This window comes from Ochotona princeps, chromosome 1 (assembly GCF_030435755.1).
Source record: "Ochotona princeps isolate mOchPri1 chromosome 1, mOchPri1.hap1, whole genome shotgun sequence".
Lineage (NCBI taxonomy): Eukaryota > Metazoa > Chordata > Mammalia > Lagomorpha > Ochotonidae > Ochotona > Ochotona princeps.
Window position 1 is genome coordinate 70,737,308 of NC_080832.1, and position 19,069 is coordinate 70,756,376.

Here is a 19,069-nt window from a genome sequence, read left to right on the forward strand (position 1 = left end):
CACAATGACCGGAGCTGAGCTAATCTGAAGCCAGGAGCCCAGAGCCTTTTCTGGATCTCCCACGTGGGTGCAGGATCCCAAGGCTTTGGGCCATCCTCGACTGCTTTCCCAGGCCACAAGCAGCGAGCTGGATGGGAAGCAGGGGTACTGGGATTAGAACTGGCACCCATCACGTGTGAGGCGACGACTTTTAGCTGCTAGGCTACTGTGTCGGCCCCCCACCCCCGTTTTTTTTTTATTTTTTTTGGTTAATTTTTTACTTTGAATTTTTGAATTTCATGGTACAATTTCATGTAGGCTGGGATTTCCCTCTCTGAACCCCCACCGCCTGACAGATTTTCTCCATGTTGCTACAATAGCATAGTCCTTCATATCTCTTGGTATTTTCAAATATCTTATTTGGAAAGTTCTATCTTTCCTCTATTTTTCATGACGACATAATTTCTCTTAAATGATGAGATTCACTGGTCCCAGTGCTTATTGGTTGATTGCTCTTTTATGCTCTGTTTCAACGAGTTTCATTTGGAATGGTGGTTCTTAGCATGGGGGTCGGCTGGCTGGAGCTGTGCTGCTGTGACATGAAGTGTTCGTCTGTGCTGCACCATCGTTTGAACAGATAGAATAGGTGAATATTATGGTTTCTAATATGTGCTTTCTTCTGAGATCCTTTTTTTTTTCAACTGATGCACTCTTATGAGCAGTACACATTTTCTTCCTAGTTTTTTCTTGGATTTTAGTTAAGAGAGTAAAGTTGTGTAAAAGGCCTAAATTATTTGACCAGCAGCTCTGACTTTTGGCTTGTGATTCAAAATTATTGAGGGACCTCAAGGTTCCATATAGGTAGACTAAATCTGATATCTATCATATTATAAATTGTGCTATTTTAATAGAAATTGTGTGTGTGTGTGTATGTGTGCGAGAGAAAACCACTTTAATGTGCCAAGGAAAAAGACAACGTAGTGCAAAGAGTGACCTTGGTTTTGCATATTAAAGAATGGTTTAATTCAGGATATCTGAAATCCTTTTTTTCTTTCACTATGTTGAGGGTCATATGCTTTGTTGACTCTGACAAACTTCAGCTGTACAATTATAATGGACTGAGAGTGAAAAGAGCAAGTTATTTTGCAATATGGTAAAGGTGGTTTTGACCACATGGACCCTCTGACAGGGGTTGAGGAACCTCCAAGGGTCTATGAATACTTGATAGACGCTGCAGAAGATGCCTTTTGGTGTTGTGTTCATTGTTTGTGTTAGTGTGTGGCTTAAAACTTTGATCATGTGCATAGGCATTTCAAGTTTGTGTCATTGCTGCTAAGCAGACAGTGTTTCAAATGGGAAGTTATTATTCAGTCTGAGAAGCTGTTTTTGTGTTTTACTTTTTTGTGTGTTTTATTCTGATTTTTTTTCTTTTTAAGGGCAAAATATTTAACTGTGTATTTAAATAAATAGAAAGGCCACTTTACAATAGGAGACAAGTTATAAAACAGTAAGATTGACTTGGCTAATTTGCTTAATTTACAAAAATAATGACTCATTATCTTCCTTAACAGATTTCTTATTTTTACTTTACTATGACTATGTTTGAACTTGGGTCATTTTCTGCTTCTAAAGTTCTGTTTCTATTGAAATCTTAAGTTGCCTGTACTTTTCTCATATGGGTGTACGTAGGATCCAATCAGCAAACAGGGGAGAAGTCATCTTAAATGATATGAAAAAGTGTGTTTGTTTTCAGACAAACAGTCCTTGTCCCTTTTCATACTCTCAAACTTCGAAAATGAGCAAGCCAAAAAAAAAGAAACAGAGAGAGAGAGAGAAACAGACCAAGTAACACTTTTGAGAAGTTTTTGGCAGCACACCTTTTCTCTTTTTGGAATCATCTTACTTTCTCATATTTTGCTAGAATAGGACATTTTTGGGAAAAATATTGTTACAGTAATTGGCTCATTGCTGTTTTGAAAGTAAAATATCAGCTCTATAGGATAAAGAGCAGTAAATCTTAAGATTTCTAATAACAGCTTGAGCATATTACAAAGAAATTCTGCATTTTTCAAAGACGTGTGCATCTAGTTAAAGAATTTTATGTGTTTATATGTTATGTACATATTTTGCTAGATAGGAAATTTAAGTTTTAGGTGTTTAATCTGACATTTGGATATGTTGTCTAGGTATTTTTGTTTTTCTTTATTTCCTTATTTTATCATGAAATACAAATTTGTAGTTCTTGTTTTTAAGGGACTAACAATTCATAAAGAAAATCATCCATAAGGTTTGTTATTCTTATATACAAATGTTCCAGGACTGTATCAATGTTTTATTTTGTACCATAGTAAAAGACGGAAATCCCTTGAAACTTTGTTATTGCTACTGTGGTTGAAGCGAGGAAGGAATATTTGCTTAAATATGAATGTCTGTAACGATAGTTTATACATAGATTTTCAATATCATGCTTCAAATCTGCCTTTTAATGCAATTAAAGCTACAATGGTAAAACTGCGTTTTCATTTAAAGGCAGGTACAAGATAAAATGAGAATATATCTTCACATATTTATGGTGTTCAGTTTTGTATTATCTATTAATATGTCCTTAATATGTCCTGATATTGAATATGACCTAATGCAGTCTTTAATCTCATTCATTTGCCATTTTCAGAGGATAATTTGAGAAAATCATAGCAATGCATGATTAGGGGAATTCTTGATGACTTTTGATGGTGAATCTGAAGATGTGTTGTCCCAGAAAACTCCTTTTAGGATGTCAAATCCTATTTGCTTAAATAGGAAGAAATCATTATATCTGGTGTTAAATATAAAATGTTTCTTATTTAAATTCTGTTTTATTTTGATGATGTTTATGTAGTTGAGAGTGATGCATGCCCATGAGGACCACTGATTAGGGTGGGGAGGGTTGGATGGGACAACTGCCTCCAATTGTCTTTTTTCTTCCTGTGTCTGGGGAAAGTTGGGAAGGGGAAAGGGACACTTCTGGTAGCCCAGCCACGGCCCCAGGGATGGGGGAAGGCCACCTGATGTCATCCTAGAGTCCCCTCAGAACATGTGGAGCATGTTCTGAGGATACTGCTTAAGTGGATTTGATAGTTCTGAAATGCTGTTGATTTTACTGCTCCAAGGTTGAGGAAATCCTTCCAAGGTCCATTGACTGGCATAGTCCATTGATTCACCCAGATAACTGCTGTCAAAGCTTGTCCTGGAGAACTGTCCAATTTGTTCTACCCTCTGTGGTACTGGATGTCCTCTGCAGACTTCAATGAGCTGGTTGTCATGTCCTCCGTGAGCATCTGGTCATGCCATCCGCTGCACAGGCCTCAGCAACTGTGGAGACCCAGTTCTGACACATGTATGCCATGGTCAGACCACAGGTCCTGTGATTTTTCCTGTGGTTCGATTTCTGAGTCCAGTTATCAAGTTGGGGGGCACCCCAAAGAAACCTTGCCAGAAGTGATCCCAACCTGACTCCTAAGTGTGCTAGCCATGGCGGAGTCTGATTCGGTCCTTCACCCTCATCAGTCTACACACACATTGATGGTTGTAGTCACCTGGTCAGTTCTGTCCCCAGCCCCATATCATACAAAAACCAATGGATGCTGTGGCCAAGCCTAACCCTGTCCATGACACACTCAATCCTCATGTACACCACCAGGAACTGCAGATTCTAATCAGAATGATCTCCAATAACCCCCACAAGGCCTGCCCCAGCTCTGGTTCCTGCACATGCCGGTATGTACGGCAGATTGTTCTAGCCTGTCCCACATCCCATTTGGCTCTCATATACATCATTTGGCCTGGGAGCCTAACTCAATTCAACCAATGTGCAATGTAGCCCACACTCATGCTGGCAGGTATCACCACCTGTCCATCCAACCTTGCCCTCAGCCCTAGTTGTCATGCTCACCAGTGGGAGCTGTGGCCCAGCAATGAGATGCCCACCATTTTGCTACTGGGCCCACTCCTGGTACTTATAAACACTCTCCTGATGCTTCTATGTTTTAGTCTGACAGGACTTGCCCCTCGTCCCCGCACCTGCTAGCTGATGATGTGGCAAAGCCCAACAAATTTGCAGTTACTCTGGCTCTTGCTTGCCCCAGTGGATATGGTTGTTTAGTGTAGTCTGGCTCTCCCCCTAACCCAGCTGACATGCAGACCCGTGGGTGTTCTAGCCCTGTCCAGCCTGGTCTACTGTCCTCAGTCCCAGCTCTCACATTCATCAGGGGGAGCAGTGGCCAGCAGGGATCCCCCACAGCTCCCTGTTGGGCTTGCCCCTCGTCATGGATCTTATGTGTGCTGATGAGAGCTGTAGTCCAGACTGGCATGGCTCACCTCACCTTGGTATATTCATCATTGAATGCTGCTGCCTGGCTTGGCCCAGCCTGCCCCCACTTCTAGCTCATGCTGGCAGATATTGCAGCCTATCCTAGCTTGGACTACCTCCAGTTCTGGCCCTAATTTGAACTGCTGGTATTGTGGCCCAACCGAGCCTGTGCTGCACCCGTTCTGATTCTCACATCTGCCAGTGGGTGGTATAAACTGGCCTCCTGGACCTTCCCCTTGCCCCTGCGGGCTTAACCCACATGTGTGTTGGAGGGTACTGTAAACTGGTTTGGCCTGTGCTACTCCCATCCTTGGTTCTTGTGCTTACCTGTGGGAGCTGTGTCATGACAGAGGAGTTTCCCCAAGCTCCGAGTTGCAGATCGCGTGTACACTGGTAGATTGTTGGCCTAGCCTGACTTGGCCCATCTCCTGTCCTGGCAGGTACAGCAGCCTTGCCTGACTGGTCCACACCCATTCTGGCTGTTATTGTTGGGTGCTACAGCAAACACTGCCTGATCCATCCCCAGACCTAGCTTTCACATGATTCAGTGGGTGCAGACACCTAACCCAGACTGTCCTACACCCGCTTTGGCAGCTTAATACGCTATGCCACAGTTCAAGCTTGGGCATATGAGTTTAATAGCACTTTTTACAGTATGTCTTAGTCTTTGAAAATAAAAAAAAAAATCCACTGCTTCTTTCATCACAATGATGGAAGAGTAGGTATTTGAGAAGCACAGAGTTTCTTAAAACCTGCAGTATGTCTTTAAGTCACCCTTCCTGTGATGGTCAAGAGGTGTAAATGAAAATGCACCCAGAGAAAGGATTTAGAAAATAAAAGCTTTTGGTGTAGATAGGAAGAATGAGGCAAATAGGGCATTTTAAATTGAGTTCTATCTGAAAGTTATTGAACACATGTCTAGTAGTTTTTATTCCTCAGTAGAGCCAGTCTTATTAGAAATAAAACACAGAAATTTGTATCCTGCTAAAGAGCTGCAATTAAATTTTAAAATAATTTGTTATTTTTATAAAAATATATTTGTGGCTTTTTTTCACATACTCTTCTGCTTCTTGCAATATTATTCCTAATATGTTATATGATGTTTAGTCATAGAATATTTAGCCCAAACTAATGACTTCGTAAGGTAGATTTGAAACATTAAAGAGGTTGATCTAACTGGGGAGTCAACAAGTTCCTGCTTCTGATGTGTGGCATCATCTTGTTGTCTAAATATTTCTGCATTTATTCCTGAAAATACTTTGAGAAGGCACTTCAGCGAATCCTTTGAATTCCTAAGTTCAAACAGCCTAAGACCTAAGATTTTGAAGACACATACATGTAAACAAAGTCATTACTGTGATTTTAGAGCATAACTGGTTTGCATAAAGGATGAACTTAGGGAAGCTTATCAATGGCTCTGCTATCTTCTTAGAACCCGGTTTTCTTATGTTAATAAGATCGTATCAGTGATAAGATCATGCTTTATTTTATGCACCACTGGATAAGTGGGACCTCTTCTAGTCAAATGATGATAGACTCATTGTCAGAATTTTTTTTATTTTTAAAGATTTTTATTTATTTTTAGGAAAAAACAGTTTTATAGAGACAAGGAGAAACAGAGAGAAAGATCTTTCACCCGCAGGTTCACTTCCCAAGCGGCCACAATGGTGAGAGCTGAGCTGATCCAAAGCCAGGAGGTAGCAGTTTCTTGCTCATCTCCCACACAGTTGCAGGGTCCCAAGGCATTGGGCCGTCCTCTACTGTTTTCCTAGGCCATAAGCAGGGAGCTGGATGGGGAGTGGAGCAGCAGGGACTCGAACTGATGGGGAAAGGATTTAGCCATCACGCTGGGCTGTGTAAAAATGTTTTGTTTCCAAAAATTGTGGACTTTGAAACAGTGAAGTGTGTGTTTTCTAATAGAAGGAAGATTTCCATATTTTCTTTGTTTCCTTATAATATTTATTCTAGTAAACCACACATTCAAATAGATTAGATTGAAACCATCATTAAAATGGTTGTTTCCTATCATTGTGCTCTTTTTCTTGCTTTAGCTGAACCCGAGTTAATTAGTAAAGGATGAGAGGGAAGACAGTGGCAAATTTAAAAAGCACTTACAAGAACACATGGAGTATTGCACCCGAAAATATCATGTACTGAGGCAACATTTAAAAGCAATCCTCATCATCAGATCAATAGTTTGTGTAGTGGGTGATTGCTGGGATGCAGCAGAGAACTGTTACATTAGAAGATCAATGAAGGCCATATACTTTACAGTGGAAGAAACATTTCCATTGCCTAACAAATTGTGGTGGTTATGTATTCACCGTAAAGCAATGATAAAATGTGAATATTTTAAAACAAACCTTTAGAAAATGTACATAAGAAAGATCTTTGGAACTTTTTGGGAAATACATATTATAGAATAATTTTGCATGGAATTCAAAAATCTTTTGCACCAAAAATTGACATTCTTCAGCTCTAGTTCCATAAAGTTGAAATACCTCTGTTTAGATAAGAAATGTACATATATACACACAGAATTTGAAAACAGATTGTTAGTTCCTGAAAGTAGCATGTAGAATATATGTAACAACATGTTACATAACAGCACACTGTGCATACAAAATTGGGCAAGACTGTTAGTATTTCTTAATTGGATATTTAGATTGTTATTCAATTTTGTTGCTAATATTTTAATGAATATCTTTGAAGAGAAAATCCATGAGGAGTTCGAAGGTAAATTTTAATGAATTTAGATTTTAATCCTTACTACCAAATAACAGTCAAATTTATGTCACCACCTACCTCCACAGGCTTGCAGAATTCGTACATGACCATAAGTAACTCTTCTTGTTCAGTGTGGGTAAGATCTGTAGTTTCTGCAGACCCGTAGATGGGAAATGTGATAGGACAATTTGAGGGCTACCAGATTATAGCCTGAGCTCTGACTCTGCCTTCATTGTGTACTCTAAGATAGCTGGCAGAATTCCTTCAAGCAATTTCACTTAATGATAATGTTAGCATTTCGGGGCCAGTGTTATGGCGCACAGGCCCATCTTCTGCCTGTGGCACAGATATCCCATATGGGTGTTGGTTTGTGTCCCTACTGCTCCACATCTAATCGAACTCACTATGATTTAGGAAAGGAATGGAGGATGGCTCAAGTCATTGAGCTCCTGAACCACAGAGACCTGGAAAGAAGCTCCAGGCTGCTGGCTTTGGACAAGCTTAGACCTGGCCATTGCAGCTGTTTGAAGAGTGAACCAGCCGATAGAGGATCTCTGTCTCTCCTCTATGTAAATCTGCTTTTTAAATATACAATTGTATAGGCTCAGGGAATTTCCCTTCTACTCTCCCCATTCCCCCTCCCACATAAATCTTAAAAAAACAAAAAAGAGTGTTGGCAATTCACAAGTAATTTTTCTGTTTCTTCTTTTTTCTAGGCTTTATTCATTTATTTGAAAGGCAGAGTGACATAGACACTGACTGCCTCTCTATCTCTCTTTCTCACACACATACACTTACATCCACTGGGTCACTCATCAAATGCCTACGATAGACAGTGTTGGTCCCAGCCAAAACTAATAGCCTAGACCTCCATTCTGGTGTTCTATGTGGGCAGCAGGGACCCAAACCTTTGGGTCCTCTGTTGAAGTCTCAGGAGCTGGATGGCAAGAGGAACATCTGGGACTTGAATCATATGAGTTCAGCTGTCAAGGTAGCAACCTAACCTGCTGCACCCTTAGTACAGGCCCAGTCAGCTGATCCTTTTTGGTTTATTTTCTAATTTTTTAAAAAGAAAATAGATGTTTTAAATTTCTTAGTTTTTTTTTGGGGGGGGGGCTGGTATTACTGGTTTTTTTTTTTTTTTTTTTGCTTTTTGCACCAGGAGGCTTTCTGTTATAGGGAAGGTATTTTGTGTAGTTCAGCACCTGACATCCACATATGGCTGAGGGTTTGAACCGTGGGTGGCTAGCACAACTGGGGATTTTTATTTTATTTAGGTTTGCTTAAATCAGAATAGCTGCATGTGACTGCTATATTGCACAGTACAGCTTAATGCATATCTAGGGGGATGTATTTGGACTAGTGGTTAAGATATTACACAGGATACCATGTTTCACATCAGAAGATCTTTGTTCAGTTCTCTGATCCAGCTGCTGATTGCAGCCTCCTGCTCGTGAGGAGCCCCCAGGCAGCAATGATGTCTTTAGAGCCTGAGTTCCTGCCTCCCAGCTCCTCTCCCCTCACCTCTTGTGGGCATTTGAGGAGTGAATCAGCAGATGTGAGTTCTTTCAAGCAAGCAAGCAAATATTTAAAAACTACTTAATTTTCTGATAGTATTTTTATGCCTTATAGATTCTATTTACATTGAAAGTGAGATAAAATTATCTTTGTGTGTAGTAACCTCTTTAATGCAGTTCTTGCCTACCTTGTGGCTTGTTTCGTGTTGAGTCCATTCATTGCTTGCCAGTTGGTGCTGTCACTCAGGATACTTTACTTAGGCTCTGTATTGAATTGCCCTTAGTTTTGTGGCTGCTTCTTTCAAGTTCTTAGGGAATTTTATAAGACTGAAGTTGATTTTTTTTTTCAGCATTGTTTTCTTAGGAAAACATAAATCAGCAGATTGAAAATCCCTACCAGTGTTTGAATCTCTTCCTAATTTTGTCTATTTCTGTGGAGTCTATCAAAATCTCAACATGTTTGTCCATTAGCAGTGGGCCTTTGCTCACGGAAAAATCAGGATTACTTAAATCTTTCTATGGTTTAGAATTAGAAAATATGCCCAGAGAAAAACTGGCCTCTTGGGATCAGTTCATCTCAGGACTTTCCTCTCTGAACCCACTCTTGACCCTTTCTGTTCTTGGTAGAGTTGTTGGCCATAGGATGCTTAGTCCTAGCCAGAAACCATTTTCATTGACTTTGACCGAATCGCAGACCTTTAAAATTTCTAAATTCATCTGCTTTTATGCCTTTATGTCTCATTTTTCCTCAGTTGTATTTTTTGTTTAATGCTAAAACTTCCTATAAACTTCTTTTTGCTATAATTTTGTCTTTAAAAATATATTAAAAATCATAGACAATTATCGCTTATCTTTATTATCAATTTCAATATCTAAACAAGTAGATTTCCCCTTCCTGTTTGAGTTTTGCTTAGGCCTGCTTTACTCAGAAATGTTATTTTGTTGTACTTCTTTTCACATTTTATTTTTTAGTAATTATTGTCTATTATTTAAAAGGACAAGAGAAAAGGAGGAAAGAAGGAGAGGGAAAAAGAGGGAGAGAAAAATAAAGAAATCTTCCCCTTTTGGTTTATTCCTCAAGTGACCATAAAACCAGCCCCATTTTTCCTCTTAATAAATATGTAGCTGTTCCTAGTGTATGTTTTTTGATTTTAAAATTCCAACATGTATTTTACTTCTTTCTTCAGTGTATTTTTCGTCTATTTTCCATTTCCCTTTTTTCTTCCATTTGTGTTATTGAAGATAATGCAAATGTTCTATACCTCATTTATCTGATTGTTAACATTCTTGACTCAGTGTATATTTTAGTGTGACTTTCAGAAATTTGAAACTAAGAAGCATGTATTTTCCAGACTTGAATTTGTATATTCTTTGTGTAGTATTTTTAGGTAAATGTTCTTACTGATACATAATACACATGTAAATTTTCATGAGTCACAAATTAGCAGCATTATACTTTTTTCCCTGATGTATAGCTTTCCAATAATTCTAGTACTGCTGTTGAAAAGACTGACTGTTACCCATCTTATTGCCTTTGCTCCTTCATCAAAGGTTACTTGAGTATATGTGGAACTGTTTCTTAGCTCTATTCTGTTCTACTGGTCAAAATATCTACTGACATTTTGGAATATCTCTTTCTTTATTACTTTAAAAAAGATTTATTTATTTTTTTATTGGTAATGGAAATTTACACAGAGAAGGAGAGACAGAAAGGTCTTTCATTTGCTGGTTCACTCCCCAAGTGTCTGCAGTGGTGGGAGCTGGGCCTATCTGAAACCAGGAGCCAGGAGTTTTTTTCAGGTCTCTTATGAGAGTAGAGGGGTCACAGGGCTTTGATCCATCCTTTGCTGCTTTCCCATGCAGTAAGCAGGGAGCGAGATGGGAAGTGGAGCATCTGGGACACAAACTGGCACTAATATGGGATCCTGGTGCTTACAAGGGGAGGATTAGCTAATTGAGCCATCGTGCTAGGCCCCATTTTATTACTTTTTGATTTTTTTCAGCACAGTGATAGTCTTCCTAACACAGATTTTCTTATTAGTTTTCTATAAATGCCTTACTTTTTTGTCTTTTTTATTTTTGGATGCTGATGTAATTGGTATTGTGTTTTGGATTTCAACTTGTTCATTACTAGTATATAATGATTTGATTGATCTTTGTGTATTATGCAGATATCTTGCAATGTTACTAGTTCAGGAGATGTTTGCTTGCTCTTTCATATTCTACATAAATAGTAGCTCACTTATGGAAAAGGAAGTTTTGTTTCTTCTTTCCCATGTGGGTGACCTGGATAAAGCTCCTGACTCCTGATTTCAGCCCAACCCAGCTGACCATGGCAACCAAATGGGGGTTCCACAAGCAGATAAAAGATTTTCTCTTCTCTTTGTCTCTTTCCAATAAATCTTTTAAAAAAAAGTATGTTTTCCACAATCCTGTTAAGAAATGAGCAGAGGTTCTGAATAGATATTTCTCCAAAAAGAATCTTTTTAAGGTAATCAATATCACTCTATCATTGAAATGCAAAATAAAACCACAAGGAGGTGTCATCTTATTAAAGATAGAATGATTATTTTCAAAAAGATGAGAAACAGTAAATACTAGCAAGCAGGTGGAGAAAAGGGAGCCCTCAAACACTGTTGGGTGGAATGCAGCCATTATAAAGTACAGAAATTCTACCGGTACCTAAAAGCAAATCTACCCATTACTCTACCTGTTCCACTTTGGTGTATATTCAAAGGAGGTAAGATGAGCATATGAAAGAGACACCTGCCCTCTGTTATCTTGTTGCGTTATATCAACACATAGGATCAACCTAGATGGCCATTGATGATTGAAAGATACACAATTAAATATTATTTAGCTATAAAAAACAAATTCCTAACAATTGGCGGCAAGGTGAATAGGACTGGAGATCATTATGTTAAGTAAATTAAACCAGAAAGATGTGTCAGTCTGAACTTAAATAATAGTTACTAGAGCTTAGGAAGGGGATGTATTTTAGTTAACTTTTCATGACTAGAACCATTTTGTACTATAGATGGTAGATTGAAAGGAGCTACTTTAGAAGGAAGTAAGTTTATTTTGGATAATGATTTGCAGGTTTGCAATCACATGATTGTGTAGCCCATTGTTTTGGTATTTTATGATAGCAGAAAGCATGTGGATGGAGCATCGTAGAGCAAGCCATGAAGCAGAAAGACAAGGAATGTGCTCCCCATGTGCCCTGATTTAGACTTTAAGGCTACAGTGATTTGATCAGAGGGGCTCCACCTGAATAACCTTATCTCCAGTCCCAATCAGAATAAATCCTGGTGTTCCACAACACAGCAGGGTTACTATAGTTCACAATACTATATTTAAACTAAATACAATAAATACATTAGAGCTGGAAGAGAGGCTCCAAACCAAAGAAATAAGGAAATGGAAGGACTAGTTGCCTGAATTGATTAATTTGTGCTAGAAACATATGTTAAAATACTGCGTGGTACCCATAAAGATATGTACTATGTGTTAACCAGAAGTTTTAAAAACTATTGCGATTTTAAAAATACTTTAAAAAAGTACTCTTTGTAAAGATAGGTGGATTGGAAATCTCTGTGTCCCTGCCTTTCAAGATAATTTTTGGAAGCCAATTAGAGAACTCGTTTAAGTATTTACACCATCTAATGTGCCAGTGGAAGTGATCAGTAAGCATGTGCACTGAAGGTGATTTCAGAATTGTACTCTTATTTTACTTTTTGTAGTTTGGACTATTGTTCAGTAGATAGCATGTGGTGGAAATCTTCATGTATTATGTCTTCACATGTTGCAATGTATCAACATAGGTACCCTTGAGTCCACCTCTTTTCATGTTTCAGTTCTTATAGCTTATGTATTAGGTTTTTTATGTGGAGTATTGTATTTCTCACAAGCTCATGCATTTTTATTTACAGCTGCTTGAAGGAAATTTTGCCAAAGCAGTCAGTCATGAAATGGATGGACTTATATTTCAGCCCATCGGGGTAAGTCTCCTTGAGTGTACATGCACATGGGCACATGTTCACATAAATGCATGCATGTGTGTGTGTATGTAAAGTACATCTTTATCAGGCATATATACTTCAGACTATTACTTATATCACTGCTTAAAAGCAAATTGTTCACTGTATAAGTTTCATTTATATGCAAATCTATGAACTTGGATGAATGCCTATTTGCTTTTCATTCAAGAAATAACATTCTTGCTCTTTGCTTTTCAAGCAAGTTACAATATTTCAGTACAATTTTTTCTTTCAAATTTTTAAAAATGAATCCTGATGTATGTTTTTATTAGGTATCTGCTAGTATCATTAAATGCACATATCCTTTTGTAGCCCAGTATACTTTTGTTTTATTTTGTTTTGTTTTTTATTTTGAATTTTATGGTATAGTTCCATAGGGTTTTAACCTAGCATACTTTTAAATACTAATTATCTTTCCAACTTCATTTTACTGTAATTAAAAGGGTTGTCAATACTTGAAGAAAACTAGGATTTTTGAATATTTATTCTATAATAAATTTCTTTTTACTTTTCAAAGACTGAGTTACACACACACACACACACACACACACACACACCCCTACACACACACACCCCTTTCATTTGCTGATTCACTGCCAAAGTGTCCATACCAGCTAGGCCTTGAACTCCTTGTGGGTCTCCCAGTAGGTAGCCATCTTCTGTTGCCTTCAGAGATGCTTGAGCGGGGAGCTGGATTGGAGCTGGAGCAGCTGGGACTAACTGGCACTCATCTGGGATGCAGACATTGCAGGCGGTGGCTTTATGTGCTGTACCACAACACAGGCCCTCTCTGTTGAATTACTGAAATGCACTGAGGAACTTTGACCAACGAAATGGGCAGGTCATGTATTTGGAGTAAGTTGTGTTTACTCCACAGCAGTTTCTTGCCCTCAGCTCTGTTGGTAAATTGGGCCTGATAATCATTGGCTACAGGAATGGTCTTGTGCATGCAGGATGTTTGGCAGCATCCTTCACCTCTAATCACTAGATGCCAGTGACTCTCCTCCAAAGACCTATGCAAACATTGGCTAATTTCCCATGAAGAACATAGTTGTTCCCACTGAGGAACTGGCTCTGTATAGGGGGCAGTGTTTTATAAAGTATTCCTGTTGGAGAGGCACCACTAGAAAGTGTTTGCAGATTAAGCATTAAACAGTGGAACTTCAATGTGGAATCTTCTTTTCCCGCCCTCTTGTAAAGATGCTTGTGATTGTGTTTAGGGCCTCCCCAGATAAGAACTTTGGGTCCAGTTTTCAGGTACTGCAGTTATCACTTGATAGAATAGTTACAGATCGTAATAAGCAGTATAACTTTTGACTCTGCCCTATTAAGATTTATAAATTATCTTCCTTTGTTTGGCTTATTAAAGGCAAATTAAGTCTGAATGAGATGTTTAGGACCATTAATCAGATCAATTCCTCTTTCTGTTTCGAGACCAGTGCTTGAGTCTCTTACATTTGCCTGGTTGTTGGTATTCTTGGAGTACAGAAGTAAGCTAGGACCCATTCTTCATTAGGTGAATTTTGACTTGCCTCTTCAGGTTTCCATATCCCTCTTCTTGAACCTTCTGGATTGGACTTGCTGTTCCTCAGTGTTTTCATGGAGTAGGCAACCTTCTCTGTTATCTGGTGTCTGTATTAGCTGACCTGTTTTGATGAGTGTGAGTTGCATCATTTGCCATTGCAAAATTCTTGGTGTTCAGTTTTCTTTGCTCAGTGCTTCAAAAATGTATCAGTGTTTTCCTGATGCTATTTTCCTTTTTTTGTTGCTTTTGTGGTTTTAGTGAGATTTTAAATCTAAGTGGAGATTGATACAAATGCTTATTCTCCCATGTTTGTTAGAAAATCTTCAACATGTCACAGCATAGTGTTGTATCTTTTAGCCAACAATTCAAGTCAGTCAAGGAAAGTGCTGTTTTGAATGAAGGGCAGACCAAACTTGACTAATCTGAAAGCCTTCCTTTGTGACCATAGAACTCTTCTGAAGGCAAACGATGGTAAATGCTGAAGAGGATTCTTGGTGTGTGTACTTGTGAAAAAAAGCTCCATGGTGTGGTGCTAGTTTCTTAAAACTTAGCAAGAACCTAGTTCTGCTCTGTTAATGTTAATTATAATGAATAAATTGCCATTGAATACAAGATAAAAGATGTTAGTACTGCTAAGAGGAAGATATTTTGAATCCTGGCAAAGTAGTGAAGGATGGTAATAAAGGGTATAATTGCCATGTTAAGAGAATAATTCTTTTGAGAACAACCCCTAAAATAAGCTTAGAAGAAAACTTGTTTAGTTTTTTTATTTAATATTCTATTTCCAGAGACATAAAATATCCAGAATTGCACATAGAATTACTTGCTACTTTTATAAGGGAAAGCAAAGTTCATCCATAGTTTAATCAAGTCAGTAAGTTTAGGACATTTTCTTTATGTTTATAAAGAAATTTGCCAGTATCTTGAGTTTTGACTGTAAGGTTATTAATCATCTTGAAAGCCCTGATTCATGCAAGGCAGATTCAATTACATTTACAGAATTGTTAGCAGAGATTTCTCCTGGATTATCTAGTCAACTGATTTCAAAACATTAATCCGCAAACTTCAGGGTTTCTATGGGTGTCCGCATGAAGCCCCATGGAGGTATACATTGCTAGGTAAGTGTTCTGCTAACAGGACACCAGCACGGGTTTATCACTTTTATACTCTATATCTCTGGGCATGAATGTGAGGGTACTTTAAAAATTGTGGAAAACTGGGATTAGAGTATCATTTTATTTGTTTTGGTTTGTAAAAATTTGAGAACCATACGTAAGTTTTTTTTAATATACATTTACCATGAACTTTTTGGAGACCCCTGATGTGTTTAAAAAAAGGTTTGCCTGCTAAGTTGATGATACTTGAATCAGCCACTTTTTAATAAAAAGATCACTGGTGATATTTATCGCAAAGTCAGGATAATTTCTCAGCTTTTTTTTAAAGATTTATTTATTTTATTACAAAGTCAGATATACAGAGAGGAGGAGAGACAGAGAGGAAGATCTTCCGTCCGATGATTCACTCCCCAAGTGAGCCGCAACGGGCCAATGCGCGCCAATCCGAAGCCGGGAACCAGGAACCTCTTCCCGGTCTCCCACGTGGGTGCAGGGTCCCAATGCAGCGTCCTCAACTGCTTTCCCAGGCCACAAGCAGGGAGCTGGATGGGAAGTGGAGCTGCCGGGATTAGAACCGGCGCCCATATGGGATCCCGGGGCTTTCAAGGTGAGGACTTTAGCCGCTAGCCACGCCGCTGGGCCCCTCTCAGCTTTTTTGGAACTTGATCATCCACTGTTAGTCTGTTTTTGTCCCATCTTTTCCTCCCTTCTTCCATCTCTCTGTCTTAAACACTTCACACTGAAAGTTCTCTCCTACTGTTTGGCCTGTTATTCTTAACTTCAGACAAGCTCTTCCTTCTTTAGTAGCTGTGAAGTATTGAGTGTGGCTGTGTGTCTTGTGCCATTGTTCTTCTGTTTGCTATTCACTCCCAGAAGGATCTCATTTGTACCTGTGGCTTTAGTTCTACCCTCTCAGTGTGTGACTCATGTTGGTGATTTCTGAAGAGTTCCAGATTGTTTTTTCCTGATTGTTTACTTTGATACCAGTTGATACCAGTTTATATCATTTTACCAGCTAAGACTGGGCTCAAAGCAAGAAATGATGAAACAAGCCTACATACTGGTTCTTTTCTAGCATTTTTCTACCATGGTAACATAAGTAAAAATCTAGGTGATTTTGACACCCATCCTTTCCTTTTTCTGTCTTTGAGTCTTGTTTTATCTCCTGAGTAAATCTTAAATTAGGCCCTTCTCTCTTTTGTCAGTATCATGCCACAACTGTAGTCTAGCTGTCATTCATCATTTCTTGCTTGAAAAACTATAACAGTATTGTCACTGAACTTGGAACAGCCACTGTCATCTCTCTCCAGTTTGTTCTGTGCTTTATCACATGCTGCCTTTGGCTTTCTTTATGTGTTTTATTATTGACTCAAAAGTAACTTTAATACTTTTTGTCTAAAATGGCTTAATTACTCTATATCAGCGTGTCTTAGTTTGGGATGCTGTAGCAACATGTCATAAGCAGCTTATCAGTAACAACTGTAATTTTCACAGTTCTGGAGGTTGGTAAGTCTGAGATGAAGGCACTGGGAAAGTCAGCTGGCAAATCAAAGGTCTGTTTAGGGATTATGGATGGCAAGGAATGAGGGGCTCTTTGGGTCTCCATCATGTTGGCATCAGTACCATCATGACAGCTCAACTGTCGTGACCTAGTGAGTCCCCAAAGGCCCCACACACTAACATCACCTTGAGGATTAGGATCGCAACATGTGATACACAGGAAGGACACAGACGTTCCATGTGTTACACAGTGTTTTAAAAAAATATTTGAAATGTAATGTGTACTTGACAAGATATTTGAATATTTTGATACGATTTTGATTTTTTTTCAGAAGAACAGTGCTAGCCACTTATCTTCATTATAAACTGGATTCTGTATTCATTCTAAGATTTACATGCTTATAAAACTGAAATGGTCATTTTTGAAAAAGCGATTTTAAATTGAGTTTTCTCTTTACCAGTCTGTATTATTATAAAACAAGTAGGTTTTATTCAATTGCTACTTATATGATTTTCAATTCTATGATTTGATTGTCTCCTAAAATAAATCTTTAAAACGGACAACTTGGCATATTAATATGCCTTAAGTAGTACATCTTGTTATTAGATCATTGTTTTTTAATTTATAAAGTTGATAATATTAAATTTTATCTGTTTTTTGGCTTTTATTTATAAGTGGATTTTCATTGTATTTTTTGTGGCATATTAAATTTTTATTGATGGTAATTATTAAACTATTAATTTTTAACCTTTCACCAAGCATCTTTGAATTTTCTTTTATCTTCTGCATACATTTATGTTTCTGGAGAAGAAATTTTTTTTTTGCCATCAGTAGATTGTTATAAACAATTGTTTATAATGAATTGTGTAATTGAGGTGAGAATAAAAATCTTCAAAGTTTTTTTTTTTTTTAAGCAAAGCTAGGTTTATCTACTAGGTTTACTGTGTTTAGGAAAGCATAATTGTTTCTATATTGAGTCCAGGATGTTTACCCAAACAGTAGTGATGTAATTTTTAATGATCTCATCACTATCTTGATTTTTCTCTAAGGCAGGTCAGCTTGATTTTATGTCCCTGGTATTAGTTAGTTTCCATGTAAATTTCGAGTCAGCATTGATTTTAATATTGCATTTCTTGTGAAATATTAATGTTTTTAGTAAATCTTTACTACTGCTAGCTATATTGAATGCTATGGATTGATTGTAAAATGAAAGTTGGAATTACTCTAATGCCCTGTCTTGAAGTACATGACGAATTGGAGTGGTTTTCTTCTGAGGCCGGGATGATGTTGCCATGGTGAGGGCTTCTGTTTCCATGACATTTGCCTGCATATTTTGATAGATCTTCAGTTGAAGAAGGGCTCTGTTTCTGAGCAGACTGGAAAAGTGTCATTTTTATCTTTTCTCCAAATGTGTTATTTTTTATTGAAAAATATAATTTCCAAGGAATTGTTACACTGAAGTGCCAAAAAAAGAAAATGCACTTTGATTGTTTTAAAATTTTTTCCCTTGCTCAGCTTTTAGAGCACAACAAAATGGTCTTAGCTTGTTTTGTGCAAGGAAGAAAAAGACATAATTTTCTAGTTTTTTTAAATACATAAAATGTTTGCTTTTCCACTGATTTTTGTTGACAAAATAAACAAATATAAATGAGTAATTTGTAATCAGTTTCAGCTGGACATGGATATGTAATGTTATGGTAAACTAAAAGCAATGCTAGTTACATTAATAGTTAAGAAGAAAAAAAAATAATGATTTCACAAAAAGTGAAAGAAGCAGTGAATTCCTAGAGGGTGAAGATCGGAGTGCAAGATCAATTCTCACATAAATGGTCCATATTACAATACTTAACGAAGAGGACTTGTTATTTTTATTGATGATATATAATGTCAAATTATTAATTATACACATTTTAAAATTACATTTCACATTTTTTTTGTATTTTGTTTTGCATTTCACATTTTAAAATTTACATCTCACAGTGATGCATCTTTGATTGTAGTTTTAAAACTAGATAATATATTCATGAGGTTCAGAAATTTTAGCCCTTGCTTAAAAAGCTTTTCATAGTTTTCTACTGCCCCAGTTATTTGTTGTTAGTTTTTATCTTTTCATAATTTTCTTACACATTTATAATCAAATCCAAATGTACTCACAGTTTTCAAGAAGGGAAGTACATTATTTTTTTTTCAATTTGTTCCCCCAAGTTGTCTAGGTGTACTTATTGATACATATTTTGTTATGTTCTAATTTTAGCATGTCAAGACATAATGGAGTTATAGAAAAAGATAAGGTTTATTGCTGACATCTTCTGTCATG

At 37.6% G+C, this 19,069-nt stretch overlaps 1 protein-coding gene across 4 annotated transcripts in view; it reads left to right on the plus strand.

Annotated features, from left to right (window-relative positions):
• RNGTT (RNA guanylyltransferase and 5'-phosphatase) overlaps positions 1 to 19,069 on the plus strand; it is a 233,765-nt gene that overhangs the window by 101,658 nt on the left and 113,038 nt on the right. For 3 of the 4 annotated variants that reach the window (XM_058660888.1, XM_058660895.1, XM_012925537.3), the window contains exon 12: positions 12,504 to 12,572. The exons of the other annotated variant lie outside the window; for it this stretch is intronic. In XM_058660888.1, the coding sequence (XP_058516871.1) occupies positions 12,504 to 12,572 (69 nt within the window). The remainder of the gene's footprint in view (positions 1 to 12,503; positions 12,573 to 19,069) is intronic. 4 annotated transcript variants of the gene reach the window in all.